Source organism: Solea solea, chromosome 19 (assembly GCF_958295425.1).
Source record: "Solea solea chromosome 19, fSolSol10.1, whole genome shotgun sequence".
NCBI classification, from domain to species: domain Eukaryota; kingdom Metazoa; phylum Chordata; class Actinopteri; order Pleuronectiformes; family Soleidae; genus Solea; species Solea solea.
The window spans coordinates 18,298,718-18,314,266 of record NC_081152.1 but is presented as its reverse complement, the minus strand read 5'-3'; the positions used below and the strand labels follow the sequence as shown (position 1 = coordinate 18,314,266).

At 41.5% G+C, this 15,549-nt stretch overlaps 2 protein-coding genes across 7 annotated transcripts; both read left to right on the top strand.

Moving 5' to 3' along the window:
* The first annotated feature begins 324 nt into the window (after positions 1 to 324).
* fsd1l (fibronectin type III and SPRY domain containing 1-like) lies at positions 325 to 5,308 on the top strand. 3 transcript variants are annotated; one of them, XM_058617726.1, is made up of 13 exons: positions 325 to 660; positions 1,266 to 1,361; positions 1,499 to 1,630; positions 1,792 to 1,887; positions 1,983 to 2,005; positions 2,328 to 2,449; positions 2,529 to 2,756; positions 2,887 to 2,985; positions 3,071 to 3,200; positions 3,793 to 3,875; positions 3,967 to 4,221; positions 4,331 to 4,419; positions 4,671 to 5,308. In XM_058617726.1, the coding sequence occupies exons 1-13, from the start codon at positions 646 to 648 to the stop codon at positions 4,770 to 4,772; spliced, it is 1,470 nt and encodes a 489-aa protein (XP_058473709.1). In that variant the 5' UTR covers positions 325 to 645; the 3' UTR covers positions 4,773 to 5,308. The 3 variants fall into 3 exon arrangements, with proteins under 3 accessions (XP_058473709.1, XP_058473708.1, XP_058473707.1); XM_058617725.1 differs by having other exon boundaries at positions 1,786 to 1,887; positions 3,796 to 3,875; XM_058617724.1 differs by having other exon boundaries at positions 1,786 to 1,887.
* Positions 5,309 to 8,589: 3,281 nt separating this feature from the next.
* LOC131446066 (band 4.1-like protein 4A) lies at positions 8,590 to 15,296 on the top strand. Of its 4 annotated transcripts, none has more exons than XM_058617027.1 (8): positions 8,590 to 8,811; positions 13,503 to 13,632; positions 13,722 to 13,784; positions 14,106 to 14,125; positions 14,519 to 14,554; positions 14,843 to 14,911; positions 15,002 to 15,082; positions 15,158 to 15,296. In XM_058617027.1, the coding sequence occupies exons 2-8, from the start codon at positions 13,609 to 13,611 to the stop codon at positions 15,234 to 15,236; spliced, it is 372 nt and encodes a 123-aa protein (XP_058473010.1). In that variant the 5' UTR covers positions 8,590 to 8,811; positions 13,503 to 13,608; the 3' UTR covers positions 15,237 to 15,296. The 4 variants fall into 4 exon arrangements, with proteins under 4 accessions (XP_058473010.1, XP_058473012.1, XP_058473009.1 ...); XM_058617029.1 differs by having other exon boundaries at positions 8,590 to 9,068; positions 14,843 to 14,906; XM_058617026.1 differs by having other exon boundaries at positions 8,590 to 9,068.
* The last annotated feature ends 253 nt before the right edge of the window (positions 15,297 to 15,549 follow it).

Sequence of the window (15,549 nt, the reverse complement as noted above, 5' to 3'; positions counted from 1 at the left end):
CATTCAAAGCATAAAGTGTACGTTTTAAATGTGTGTCCTTCTCCTGACATGAGACTTTCAAGGATGCAGCCCATTAATTAAACTGTCAGTCACATCTGTTACTAATATACTCAGTGTCCAGAAATGACTTTTCATTTTCTGTTACTTTAGACGAATGACATTTTGAAAGTGTAGTGCTCTGTGTATCTCAGCTTTCCTATGAGTTGGGTTTGAATTTTGAACTGAAAATTATAATAATAAGTGATCAAAAAGTCACTGGAAGACAGAAGCTTTATTCTGCTCTTATGTCCATATGCTTTTATTTTATTGGTGGCGAGCCGAGCTTTTAATGTGAAAGTGCCCCCCCCCAGGACAACGCTACTTCCTATCTCATCAGCTTTATGGGCTTTTATTTTGAAGGCTCATGTAGACAGCAGTGACCGACCAGCTGAAGGCGACTGTAACTCGTGAATTGTTACACAATTTTGTTTTTCTTCAACTGAAGATGATCAGTAATCACTTCTACGTTGATGTCACTAACGTATTAAAACACCGGTATTCAGTTTTTCCCCCATCAAACCTCTTATTTTGACAGCGCAGACGTGAACTGAGCCTGTGACGTATGATTTCACTTCCGGACTGTGCCCCCCGTCTCTCTCTCTGATCATGGACAGTCAAAAGGTAAGATTCTAATCGATTAATGATCGATATCTGATCAGCCTGCTGAGGGCGGGACACGTAGTAAATGTATAGAGAGGGAGGGAGGACGGAGGTTAGCTTACTGTTAGCTGTCTATTCAAGTCTCTCGACCTTTCCCCTCTCTCTCCGGTTGAGTGACTATCACTTTGAATTGCGGATTCTCTCTCTCTGGTCCAGTCAATGTCGTTGATCATGAAGTTATTGATTATCATGTGCTCACGTGACGTAATTCAACCACTCTCTTTGCTGTCAGTGTAACTCCACCTAACTCTAACTCTAAAAAACTGATATATGTTATCAATAATAATTAGGTATTAGGCAGGTGAAAGGTCACGTGACACCATTACCTTTCGCCGTGTTGACTGATGACGTCACAGACAGCAGATGGAATGAAACGAATCAGAAACGAATTTCAAAATAATAAAAAACAAGAAACAACCCATTTCACATGTTAGCATGCTAAGTGTGAGCACGGGTGTGTTCAGTAACAGATCATGTGATGTTAAACATTGTCTGGATTCATTGAGTCAATATTCATATTGATTATAAGATGATAATCTGCTGTTTTTGTCTGTTTGGGATAACAGGAAGCTCTTCGCAGGATCATTAGCACGTTAGCCAATAAAAATGAAGAGCTACAGAACTTCCTGGAAACGGTTGACAACACATTGGTGGGACTACAGGTGAGGGGGGGCGGAGCTTTGAATTACAGTAATGCTGCGTTCCATTTACACTGGAACTCGGAAGTGGGAATGAGGTGGAAACATCAGGCATCAGAAAATGAGCCTTTAAAAACTGAATGTAAACTTTGTCCAATCAGAGGGAGTCCTGCAAGGTGATGACAGACCTGGAGGAGGAGCTTGAGTTGCTGAGCTCCGCCCTCCACGAGAGAGGTGAGGAGCTGCGTGACATCATCAGAGAGGAAAAGCACAGAAAGGAGGCGGAGCTTCAGGTGCGGAATCCGATGTTTTCTTGATTTTCAGATTAGATTATATATTGTTGATTAAATGTTTCTTGGTTTAGCTCATCAAAAAGTTTCCAAACTACATTTTGCTTTTGAAATTCAAATTTTCAAATTATTTTTAAAACATTTTTGTTGTTTTTCAGGAGCAGCTGTCAGAGGGAAAGGTCGCTCTGCAGTCGTGTGAGCAGCTGCTGGAGTTCGCAAACAAAACACTCGGCATCACCACCGAAGAAGAATTCCTCACGGTTAGAAAAAACAAAAACAAAAATTCAAATATTGTGAACAAACATTTAAACATAAATAAAATTTTTGATTATTGATATTTTGTCTTTATTTTCAGGCTGCAAAACAAATCAAAGAACGGTTTGTATTACCTGTTAATCAATCACCTGACATGTCAATCAATTATAAATCAATATGCCATGTCACCAGATATAATAACAGCGTATCAATATTCTGTTTTTCTTTTCTGTAACATTGTCATTTGTTTTGTTTGTTTTGCTTCTAATGTTAAGCTTTATTAATGAATCACAGCTTTCAATTATTTGCATGTTAACCCCGCCCCAATTAACACAACCACAACCCATAACACATTAACCCCGCCCCTAACATACCAATCCTGCCCCCGAATGCTAACATTGGACCCCCTCCAATCCAATGGGACCTGCGCCCTTCCCGTTGCCAGGGTGACCATGGCGCCAGCGTTTCGGCTGACGACTCGTCCGGCTGTGTCCGAAAACATGGCGCAGTTCACTGTCGACTTCAGCGCAGAGAGGGCGGGGCTTCAGCGACTTGAATTCCTGCCAGGTGAGTCAACACACACGCTAACATACACACACCTAATCACTTATCAATGAAATCTCTATCTTTTTTTTTTTTTTTACAGTTCCCAGACCTCCAGAGATCGACGTCTCCAGATGTGTCGTTTGTGACAACAACGTCACCGTTGCCTGGCGACCAGCTGACGAGGGTGACAACGATGACTTCACCGGACCAATCAAAAGCTACGAACTCGAATATCGTAAAGCGAGCCACGACAGCTCGGCGAGAGCCGCAGCAGAGGCATGCTGGGAAAAAATCTGTGACATCAGAGATTCCCAGGTCACCATCTCAGGTGAGGAAAGTGTTAGCGTGACGGAAGCGTATTGATTCTTAAGAATTCATAACTGATTGATTGTTTTTTTTATTCATTTACTAAAGTGAATTATTGTTAACTTTTAAGGATCAAAAATGATGTTTTTCAGATCTGAAGTTTGATTCCCGCTTCATCATGTTTCGCGTGCGAGCAAAAAACAAAGCGGCTGCCGGAGAATTCTCTGAGCCTGTCGCCATGGAAACCAGAGGTGAATAAATGAGTGAGCACATGAATGAGCAAGTGACGGCGGGACACGTCACTGTAAGAACTCTTTAATGCTCTTGAATTCGCAGCATTTAACTTCGGCTTTGACGCGGCAACGGCTCACGCTGAGCTGAAGGTTCACGGCGACACGGTGACCTGGGAGCCTCAGCGGGTCAAAGGTCACGACCCCAGACTCAGAGCCAAAGACTGCAAAAACAGGTGAGGAGACGTGTCACTGACGACCAGTCATCAGTGTATTTGCACAAATGTAAATAATGGAGAACGCTCAGGTCACGTGATGTCGTATTTTTATCCCTCTTCAGTCTCCGTACTGCGTCCTCTTCGACAAACTCAGGTAGAAAACCGTTGTTGACAACCGGTTGCTTAGCGACCACTGTTTCACCACTCACTCTCTCCATCCACCCATCTCTCCTCCCATGCAGCGCCTGCATCACTGCTGACATCATATCAGTGTTTATTTGATAATTCGATGACATTTATTTAACCTTCATGTTTGTTTTTTGAGACCAGTCTCGTTTAAATTCTTTTATTTTGAAAATTCACATTAAGGTTAATGTTGTGGCACAGAAACATTGTTGGGAAAACGTGTCTCTTTCAGTAAACTGCAGAGGTTTCGTTGAATTCATATTTGAATCCATGTTTTACAGCTTCATCGTTTCGCTTTGACGTCATTGGCTTTTTCCACCTCATTGTTTTATAATCACGTTTGTTCCCTGGAATCGTCTTCTGTCGGTCGTCTGTTGCATCTTTTTTTAATTTTTTTATTTATATTATTTTATTTTGTTTGCAGCAGAAGTGCAACACCGTCGCCCAATAAGGCAGGGAACCGAACGGGTCGCGACAGATTTGCCGGAGAGTCGTACACAGTGCTGGGTAAAACAGAAAAGACTGGAGGCTTTTATTTTGAAAACATATAAATATAATCATTTTCTTCACACGGTAAAATGTCGAAATATTCTCTTAGGTGACCAGGAGATGGCTGGCGGCTGCCACTACTGGGAGCTCCGCCTCTTGGCCGACTGGAAGTCGTTCAGTGTGGGCGTGGCTTATCGGCCCAGCTTGGGCCGCTTTGACCAATTAGGAAAGAGCGCCGGTTCATGGTGCGTTCACGCGAGCCAGTGGCTGCAGAACTCGTTAGCAGCCAAACACAACAACCGAGCAAAGGCGCTGGATTGGCTGCTGCCTCAGCGAATCGGAATCTACTGTGACTACGACAATGGTACGAAATAAACCTTTAATTTGTGTGATGTCATGGTTTTATTTTATTTGTACTTCACCCCACGGAGTTGCCTTGTTTATTTTGTTTCCTTTTCACATTTGCGTTTCAGGTGATTTATGTTTCATCGATGTCGATCAACGTCGGCTTCTCCATTCCTTCAAAACAAAGTTCAGCCAGCCGCTCGTCCCCGCCTTCACTGTGAGTACTTCGCTGATGCTACTCTAACTCTGTACGTATAATTAGTACAGTAATATGACAGAAACACTGCAGTACTGTTACTGCATTAATACTACAATACCAACAAAGAAGTACTGCAGTACTATGGTTGAGAATAATGTCACGATATTTAAGTCACAATACGATATAATCACGATATTGCAAAATACTAACATATATTGTGATATACAATTTTTTTATGCTACAAATACTCCACTGATACTGCGTTGCAGGTCTGGTGTGGCGGTATCACCGTGGTGACGGGTCTTCAGGTGCCGAGCTTCATAGACAGTTTCCTCTCCACCAGTCGGAGCCTGAGCGACTTGTCCCAGTAGATGTTTCATGTGATCAGTGATTAAAAGTTTATTTATGAGTAAAATGTAACGCGTAGAATTTATTTATCATGAAATGTTTATTTGAAAAATACGATTTTTAAAACCTCATTGATTGTTTTAGTATTTCTAATGTTAGAGATTATGTTTCTATTTATTAATGATAAAGTGTGACACATGAATAACACTATTTATCATTAAAAATCAATTTAAAATGACATTTATTTAATTTTTTTTTTAAACAAGAGCCATTGATTGTTTCTGCCTGCTTTTAGTTTGAAAGTCCACATTTGAAGCCAGGGTTTTATAGTGTGAGGGCTTTTAATCTGAAGCAATTGTAATTGTTTTTTTCTTCCATTTATTTAATTAAACAGGAAGTCCTATATTTTAAAGATTACAACTACAGTATGTGTAGTTGAGGCTTTTATTCTGAAAAAGTTTATTAGAGATAGTGATTTATTTTGAAGGTGAGAGCAGAACGTCCAAATAAATAATTTTGATAAGCTGTGAAAAATCAAAATAAACATTATAAAGTTGTTCTTCCGTCTGTTTTTTTTTTTAAATGTCATAATCTGTTAATATTTAGTGGTTTTTAAAAAAAATATTTTATAAACTTTTAAATATTTAATTTCCGATCACAATAAAAGAAACGTTGAGACTGAGCGGTGGGTGAGGAGGTCATCTCTGCAAAAAATGGAGCGTGTGGGGGAGGGGCTTGTTTCCATGACAACAAGACAACAGGAAAAAAAGAGAAACTGGAAAAGAAGGAAGGGGAGAGACGAAGGTGAGAAGGGAAGGGAAGGAGAGAAACTGCTTGTTTCCCATGATGCATCTGTTGTTTGTTGTGTTTGGAGAATAGTTTTTTAGGAAATGAAGACCAATGACAACAATAAACAAACAAACAAACATGGACGATGTGACGATTCAGTGATTTCTTCAGGCTCCTGAATAGTTGGTGTCTGCTGCAGGTAGATGGCCTGTTTCCGTGGCAACCGGGAGGAATTCTATGGAGAAGTCCTCCTATTGGATGAGATGAAATTCCCACTGACGGCAGAGCAAGGCATAAAGGTGAGTGAGCACTTCCTGTCTGTTTACACTCTCTTTCACACACACACACACACACACATTGAATTGTGGTGTCGCTCACCAACATTTCTCCCCCTCCCCCAGAAATCCTCAAAGGCGGCGGCCGTTTTGAAGCAGGTGTTTTTTTTGGTTTTTTTTAAATAAAGTTTGAAAGTTTGAAAACCTGCTTGTTTCAGAACTGGTTGGATCCTTCAAAGACGCTTTCACAGCATCGCAGCCTCCATACGTTTCTCACTCTGATGAACTTTTAAATGAACTTTCAAATGAACTTTCTTTTTTGACTGTTTTGTCTCAGTTGGGCTTCCTTACATTTTTTACTTTGGCGTGAAATTTTACGCTGAGGATCCGACGAAGCTCGAGGATGAAAAAACACGGTGACGTTTAAAATGACTTCATCTACATATGAATAACTTTCATCTGATATTTTGATATTTTTATGTCTGACTGATTATGACTGATTGTTCACAGGCATCAGTTTCACCTGCAGCTTCAACAGGACGTCCACTGAGGTCGCCTGCTTTGCCCTGAAATACAGAGACATATTTATGACAAAGATAAACAAACACATTTACAAACTCTCTCTCTCTTTCTCTCTGTGCAGCAGTGTCTCTCGCCCTCAGGCTCTGACTCTCTTCCTGTCTCTGTGCAGCTCTCTGCAGATGTATGGAGTCTCTCTGTTCAACGCCTACGTAAGATCAATAATCATAAAAAAGTACCGCAAACGGTTCTGAACGGGTTCAAGCTCGAAGGCTCCTCTACCTCGTCTCCCGTTAATCTCCCGTTCATTCACCGCAGTCCTAGTTATTTTCAGCGGCCTCACTGCGCAAAGTTAGAGGGCACTTCCTGTTTAAAATGCCGACTTCCTGTTGGGTGAAGGGCATGTCTGTAAATGTGTTCAGGGAAGTTTCCTTGTCTCACATATCAAGTTTTGTGCAGATCGGACAATGTATGGCTAAGTTAAAGGGCACTTCCTGTTTAAAATGGCCGACTTCCTGTTGGGTCAAAGGCGTGTCCATAAACGTGTTCAGGGAAAATCCCTTGACTCACATATCAAGTTTTGTGCAGATAGGACAATGTTAGACTTTACTTCCTGTTTCGGGCATTCTACTTCCTGTGGGGAGGTCATCTTTTACAGACATGTTCAGGACGGGTCTGAGGTCTCACATATCAAGTTTCAAGTGGATACAACAATCCCTGTTAGAGCAGAATCAAAAAATGTAAGTGTAATTCTGTCTGCAGTTACTGCTGTTTTTGAAATTGAATATTTTCATATAGACGTCTTCGGGGCCGGACTTTCATCAATTCTAGCAAGTTTGGTTCAGATCGGAACAGGATTGGCAAAGTTGTAACAGTTTTTTTTTTTTGTATTTTCTGCCACCACCAGGAGCCGTTGTTATAAAAATGTACTGTTTTCAGCAACATAGTTGTCTTCAGGAACTACCTATCATCAATCATAGGAAGTTTGGTTGGGATCAGACCTTCCATCACGAAGTTATAAGAATTTCACTTTCTATTGTGAAAAATATGAATTATCATCAACTTTGGCGCCCCCTATCTCATACGCCATTCGACATTTTAAAAAACGTTTCATAACTTAAGCTCCTCAACTTGTTCACAGTGACCTCATCAAGTTTGAAGGTGATTGCACAAAAGCTCTACAACAAGTCTATTCAAATACCAGACGCCATATTATCTGCCGTCACCGGGGGGCGCTGTTTTTGAAAGTGAATATTTTTATATAGACCTCTTCAGGGCCAGACTATCATCAATCCTAGCAAGTTTGGTTCAGATTGGACCAAGATTCGCAAAATTGTAGCAGTTTGTTTTTTTGTCGCAAAAATCCGATACGATCATCTCTGTAAAAGTTATTCCTGAAATCGTAAAGTACATTTTCTGCCACCACCAGGAGGTGATGTTTACAAACGTGACTGTTTTTGCATAGGCATCTTCAGCAAGGGCCCATCATCGATCGCCACAAGTTTGGTTAAGATCGGACCTTCTATCGCAAAGTTATAAGTTCCGTTGTAAAACGTGAGGCAAAAAGGCATGGTCAAAAAAGGCAGGCAAGTTTCAATACACGTAAAGACCATGACTATGGCTGTGGCTGTGGAAAAGAATGCTGAACGTAAGCTGTGAACATCAAAGAACTAGCAGCGAGACAAGACACAGAAGGGAATATAAATCAATATATATATTTGTAGCTGCCTTCAAAGTCAGCCATACAGTTCCTCAGGCTTTCATGTAAATAATACGTTTTTCATTTAGTAAAAAAAGTTCAAGGTTTACAAGCCACTCAAGCATAACTTCAAGACATTCAAGCCGGTCCTCTGTAAAGAAACAAGAAGCCGCAGCCCAAGCTACTTTAAGGGTCTTGGATGGATCGTGAACAACAAGAGCTTGAAAGTCAGCCAAAAAACATGCATTGGAAGAAAAGCACAGGAAAATTGAGTGTTTAGACACAGTTAAAAAGATGAAAGCTGCAAGGGCTCGACTGCAAGTTTTTGAACACGAAGTGGGCTCAGACAAAGAGCTTTCAGAGTTGCTCCACTGCAACCTTGTACGGGACAAACCTGCACCTAAACCCAGCAGGTTTTCCAGTGCATGATGTAGAACTACCACAACCTGCCATATCAGCAGGTGGCAGTTGTTCAGGGCCCAACAGCAGACGTAGAAACACTCCTCCAGTGGAACTACCACAACCTACCATATATCCACAAGAGTCCATCAATGCAAGCCCTCCCAGTACCAGAGCCTTTTTTCACTGGAGTCCCTTTAAGGTACAAAGGCTGGAAAATGTCCTTTCAAACACTAATAGGCAGGCAGAACATCCAGTGAATGAGAAAGTCTACTACCTCCGCAAGTATGTTGGAGGACCTGCAAAGAAAGCCATTGAAGGTTACTTCCTTTTAGGCACACATACAGCCTACCAATCAGCATGGGTGATCTTTGAAGAAAGGTATGGAAGCTCATTTGTGATTGCAAAAGCCTTCAGGGATAAGTTAACCTCATGGCCAAAGATAGGACCCAAGAACAGCGATGAACTAAGAGATTTTGCAGACTTTCTTCGAGAATGTCAAGCAGCAATGTCTCAAATTAAGAGTCTTGAAATCTTGACTGACTGTGACTGTGGTGAAAACCAACGAATGCTCACCAAGCTTACTGATTGGTTAACAGCCAGATGGAACAGAAAAGTCATTGAGATAGAAGAAGAAAGTAAGACATTCCCTAACTTCAACCATTTTGTCCAATTTGTCACAAAGGAAGCCAAAATTGCTTGTAACCCTGTTACGTCACTTTATGCTCTGAAGTCTAGTGATGAAGACACCTAAGACTCGTAGTGTTGGTGTGAAGGTGTTAGCAAGCAGCTCTGAAGAAAAAAGTTAAGATGTGTGTGTTTTGTGAGAAGCCAAATCATAGCATTTACACATGTAGAAAGTTTATTGGCACAACGACAAAAGGACGAGTCAATTTGTGCAATCGAAAAGGTTGTGTTTTGGATGTTTAAAGGCAGGACACTACTCAAGTGTGTGTGACAAATGTAAAAAGAAGCACCCAACATGTTTACACGAAGACCGTGCCAAGCAAGATGTAGGGAACGAACCTAATGATGGACAACAGGAGAGTGAGAAACAAGGAGAAAGAAAGAAAGATCAAAGGAAAAGATGGAGACTAGAAGGACCATAGAATGTGCGCATGCGTCGTGGCGTATGCAGCCTGTTCCAGTCGCTCCTGCTTTGTTTTCAACTTTTCCTTTCTATCTTGTTCTTACTTTTTTGTTTTAACTTTAGTTACTTATTAAGCCACATTCTCCCAAAACATGCAAGTGACTAGTGACTTTACGCCACACTTCTGTAGTTGTTGGAGATTAACCCACATTTTTAGGATTGTTAAGTAGTTTTAATTTATCTACAATTTGGCACTATTCGGCTTGATTTCTGTCCACACGTCTCCGGAGTACAGCCTCCTACTCTACAGACTACAGCAGCAGCAGTCTGTGGCTCGCGATCAGCAGCGCTGTCCCTAAATACACCACTCCACTTTAAAAGACTCCTGTTAAATATAGAGGTTTCCCTGGTAGTTGTTGGAGATAAGCCCATGTTGTTAGGATTGTTAAGTAGTTTTAAGTGATCTACAGTTCGGCGCTGTGTGTGTATATATATATATATATATATATATAAATACTACTTCTGTCTTCTGCCATTATTACTATTATTTCGAAATATTATATAAGCCCACAGCAACATAAAGTCATAGCAAAGACTATTAAATAAGGCAGAAGCCTTTTTTCTGGGTGCAACGAGCCGTTGCTCTGTACCTGCCCTCTGTGAGGGGGGCGGGGTCAAGAGGCCAGCTGCCTGAATCTGACCCAGAGACGAAGAAAAAGATTAATGACACTGTATCGGAATTATGTCCAAAAGACTGAAGCCATCCGCCGCCCAAGGAAGGAAAAGAAGGAAAGAAGAGGAAGAAAACGTGAAAAAGATAGAGGTACAGTAATGTCAATGTGATGAAGTGCATGAAATTAATAGTTTAATGCATCGTAGTTACCGTTGTTGGAGCAGAGTGTTAGCTTGCTAGCTTACTTCGGACCATAGCAACATTGTTTAATAATCAATAAATAGCTGAGTCGACGTGTGTTAATGTTACTTGTATTGCTTGTATGTCAGTTAAAATGCTTTTAGTTGTCCATCCCCTTTGTAATAGGGTAGTTGTAAGCCTTTTGTTTTATGTGTCACAGTTTATGTTTGTTAACGTTTACATCAGTGTTAAAGTGCAGTTAAAGTGTATTACTGTTAATATTTTATACCTTAGCTTTCCCATATCATTCATGGCTATATATACATATATATTCATTTCACTGCACTTTACTGGTTTTTGCACTCTGGTTAGACTGAATTGCATTGCAATGACAATAAAGTTGAATGAATCTCATCACATTTTCATTATTAGTCTATATTAGTCTCATGTATAGCACACCAAGCATCTGTTTTTTTTATTAAAATGTAACATGCTGTCGTGACATATACTTCTCTTCTCTCTTCAGATGCACTTCAAATATTTCAGTACCACGCCCAGTGACACAGCATCAGGACGAAAGGCTGCACCTATAGACCCTGCTGACTGGCCATCTCTTACAGACAAAGTAAGAAGAGAGTTAGTTCACAGAGGACCATTTCAAACAAAAAACAGTTACACATTTCCCCAAAACAACGATGGGAGAAGGTGTCAACATGACTTTTTTAAAAGAGTCTTAGTTAATGGGAAAAAAATCAAAAGGAGCTGGCTTATGTACTCCAAAAAGAATGATAGCTTGCACTGTTTTTATTTGGTGTGATATTTTTTACTCAAAGAAATAAAATATTGAATACACACATGCAGTTTCTTTGTGATTGTATGAAAGTTGATTGTGAAATTGACTGCTGCGATGCAAGGGGGTGCCAGCTAAAATCTTGCCTAGGGCACCAAATTACTCTGGGCCGGCACTGCACACGCACACACGCACGCACACACAAACGCACACACACACAGACACCATACATACCTCTTTGCCGGAGGCAGGTTTCTGAGGAGCCATCAGTCCTGGCCCTGGCCCTTCCAGTGGCTGCTCGGAGGAGGAGAGAGGAAGAGGGGACCACAGCTGTTGGGGTGTCCCTGGACGTGCCTGACAACACACCTCAGTGTTAGGGCGATGCATTACAAGTGCATTACAAGTGAATTCACATCAAAATGTACACTTCGTGGGAGAGTCGACCTTGGCGGCAGCGGCAAACAACTCGGCGTCAGATGGGTCGGAGGAGGAGGTGCCTGGTGGCAAAGGACAACATGCACTGATGAAGCACTGGTGTACTGTTGAAAGCACCCCACAGGCTGTTTTGTAGGCAGTGCAGTTACCTGGCTGTGGGAGTCTGTGTGCTGGCTCTGATTTTTTGTCCCGGGCCAGCACATACTTCTGGAAGGCATCCATCCTGGACCCAGCTCCTATCTGCTTGTGCTTGCGTAACCAATCCACAAAGCTGTATCAGAGCAAAGAAAAACACACAAAATCAACACACAAACACACATGCAGTACATACACACACACACACACACACACACACACTACTTACGTTCGACTCTCCCGGTCCCTCGCGTTGTACAAGGACTTGTACGAATGGTGCGCGTGCACACCAAACCCCAACAGCGTATCATCCACCTCACTTGTACTCTGAAGAGATAAGATAAGATAAGATAGTCCTTTATTTGTCCCGCAGAGGGGAAATTTGCATTGTTACAGCAGCAAGACAGTAAAGATAAAGATAATAAGTAATAAACATGCATGACCAAAAAAGAAAATTACAATATACAAAGATGTTAACACTTTGACTGTAAAAAATTAGTTAAAAATAGAATGTAGGATGTACTTTATAAACAGCAGAATATAAACAGTATGGACTTGGATATTTGCAGTATAAATATGTATAGGTATATTGCACTTGTGAAAATGTACAGTATATTGCACGTGGAAGCCTGGTTATGTGTGGTCTACTGTGAGCAGTGTTTGTTGTACAGTCTAACAGCTGCAGGAAGGAACGACTTGGCATACCTGCTTGGAGCTCTCCCACAACGCAAGCCTGGCAACGGCTGTCACCATGGGTGGGAAAAGCCTTGCGTAGCAGGCAAGAGAGTCCTTGTTTAACATGAGGGGCGTATTCATGGTCAGCTCTTCCTCTGTCTCCTTCTGGTGGGACGCCAATATGGAGACGGCGTACCTCACATCATTTCCCAGCAGCCACCGAAAGGTTTGGCCATAGTACTGGCCAAACTGGAGCTCGGTCTCAGCCAGCACCATTTGGTCAGAGCCGTCCCCCTTCTGACAGGCTCTAGCCCTCGCCTGCGCCTCAATGAGATCAAGCCTCTGTATCTTCCGCACACTGGCAGTGGTCTGCTGGCGGAATTTTGTGGCCAGGGCCACCGCGGCTGCAGAAGGGCGAAGGGTGAGCTCATTGGAGGAGTGCTCGAAGCGGAAAGTGGGAGCAAAAGCCATTTTCTGAAAGACAAGAAGCAGCTTAACAGTACATTATAATATATTTCACTGAATAATTGCGCTGTTGTTATACATGACCTGTCTGCCCCCCCCCCCCCCAGGGTGTTAGAATAACACTGTTTATATCAATGGTAATGTCAGGATATCAGCCAATTAGGACTATTAGGGTAATACTGTCAACTTTAATGTAAATATCAGCATATCAAACATTACAAATTGACAATGGCCGGACAGTGACCTACTGTCCGGTTAGTGACCTACTAACCCTCCCACCGCCGTTACATAAGGCTCATGGAAATCACGGTTGCATTTCAAACACAAAATTAACATATTTATACTTCGAAATTCGTTCCAGCATTTACACCACAGTTACCCCAGAGTCTATAGAATATATAACCGTCGTCCAAACACAGTATTTGCATGTCCCGTCTCACACACACACACCAAAAGTACATTACGTCGGAATATACAAAACAACAACAGAAGATCTCTGTGTGAGACCAAAACAACCCAGTATGTACACTGTTGTTGTTTTAATGTGAATATTTTCATAACTTTTTAGAATTAATGATCATACTGACGTCACCCTGTTCTCTCTCTCTCTCTCTCTCTCTCTCAACCAGTCACACATCATAGAGTGTCAGCAGTGAGCCAGTGAAGACACAGACAGCGCCACCTGCTGTTAGCAGGTGAGAGCATGCTGGAGGATCATGTGAAGCCCAGTGCACCATGGGAAAGCGGCAACCCTGCCAGGTGAAACAGGAAGTTAGGTGTTTTATTATTAACATAGACATCCGACTCTAGCATAAATGTGCATAAATGTGAACGTAATCTGTCTTCAGGGGCCTGTTCAACCCAAGGTTTCCGCCCACAACCAAAGAGGACAAAGATGGAAAATCACAGAGGTAAGTGTACCAACTAACGGACTAACTAACTAACTAACTTGTCAACTAACTAGCCAACCAACTAACTAATGAAAGAACAAGCTAACTAGCCAACCAACCAACTGTCAAATAAATGAGCTAAATAGCTAACCACTGAACGAGCTAACTAACTAACTAATGAGTTAACTAGCTAACAACTGAACAAGCTAACAACTAAATAATTAGTTAACTAGCTAACAACTGATCTAACTAACTAACCAACTATCAAACAAATGAGTTAACTAGCTAACAACTGAACAAGGTAGCTAACTAACTAACTAACCTTTCCTGTTTTTGTTTCAGGCGATGCAGAAGCCTAGATGGTGAGTTCAGTTCACAAGAAAGTAAGAAAGAACAATGAAATGATAAAAATACTTACTGAAATATAGTAAGTCAGAGGAAAACAAAATGACAAAGTGTTCATTTTATAAAGAGTTCTCGTTCCCGTGGCAACACAAGCAGCGGCAGCGACACAGAAGAAGAAATAACCGGTGATTTGAAGCCATTCATTATTGATACATGTAACTTATGTTGTCATTTAGCATTGGTCGCCATGATGACCAGAGACCTGTATGTGGAAGCTTTGGTGAAGTGGATGACCAGTGCTAATGCTAATGCTTATGCTAATTCCTTACTTTACACCATGCTAACAATTTAGCCCAGTAATAAAATATAGCCATTTTGGCAAATGCTAATGCTAATGCATTTCTTTGTAGGCGGAGTCCAGATGTGATTCTGCGGCAACACATAGAGTAAGTGTGTGCGTGTGTGTGTGTGTGTAAGAAAAGAGATTGGGCTTCCTTGTGCTAAAATGCTAATCTAAGATCCTTTGCTGAATTGTTGCATATTTAGATTTGGGAAAAGACAAGTCTTATTTGGTGCTCCCCCTACAGGAGACTGTTGAGCACTGCACAGCAAATTTAGACTCTTAACTTACATTAAACAATACTTACCTATCATCTAGTGATTAGTTACCACGGCGACATATTTAATAAATAACTTATTTATTCATCTGTTTGTGTGTGTGTGTGTGTGTACAGGAAGCAGCTGGTGGAGCCCAGTGTTTCCATCACCAGGCACACAGAGGAAATACCTTTTACAGATGTGAGGTAAGGAAGAAAGGAAGGAAGGAAATAATGTAAGGGAGGAAGCACAGACAAACGGGACAGGAATTGAACTGGAATGTCTGTGTCCCACAGAGTGTCACAGGGGCCAATCAGAGTGCACCGTTCTCTGAGGAGGCAGCGCCATCACCAGTGGGCGTTGGCTACAGACCTCTGGTGGGTGTCAGTTAAAAAGTGTGTCTTTCAGTGATGTCATCAGTAAGTAAGTCTTATTAAAACCGTTTTTTCCAGCGCAAAGATGGAGCTAGTTCCTCCTCTTCCCGTTACCAAGACAACTGACACTTCCTGCCATTTACCTGCAAATCCCTGAAACTGCTGCCATCTTGTTTGTCTTAGTTATTTGATAGGAAGACTAACAGTATTATCTACTATATAAACAAACAAAAATAATGTACATATATCATGTCAATGAAATATGAAGAAAACAAAACCCCCTAAACATGTAAATATGTGAACAACTAAAGTTTTGCAGTTTAAAGAGTCTCTGATCTGTGTGTAAACAGAGTGTCTGACAATATTAAAGTGACTGAACTTTGTTATTTGTCACATGTGTGTCAAAGGACATAGGACATACTGCTCTCTCTCTCTCTTACACACACACATGGCTCCTCACACACCTATAC

Excerpts from the sequence above, each read along its gene's own strand:
- LOC131446066 (XM_058617027.1), top strand. The coding sequence starts at position 13,609 with ATGGGAAAGCGGCAACCCTGCCAG. Across the intron at positions 14,912-15,001 it reads ATACCTTTTACAGATGTGAG|AGTGTCACAGGGGCCAATCA; the intron begins GTAAGGAAGAAA and ends TGTGTCCCACAG. Across the intron at positions 15,083-15,157 it reads GCGTTGGCTACAGACCTCTG|CGCAAAGATGGAGCTAGTTC; the intron begins GTGGGTGTCAGT and ends CGTTTTTTCCAG.
- fsd1l (XM_058617724.1), top strand. Across the intron at positions 1,362-1,498 it reads ACACATTGGTGGGACTACAG|AGGGAGTCCTGCAAGGTGAT; the intron begins GTGAGGGGGGGC and ends TTGTCCAATCAG. Across the intron at positions 2,757-2,886 it reads TTCCCAGGTCACCATCTCAG|ATCTGAAGTTTGATTCCCGC; the intron begins GTGAGGAAAGTG and ends GATGTTTTTCAG.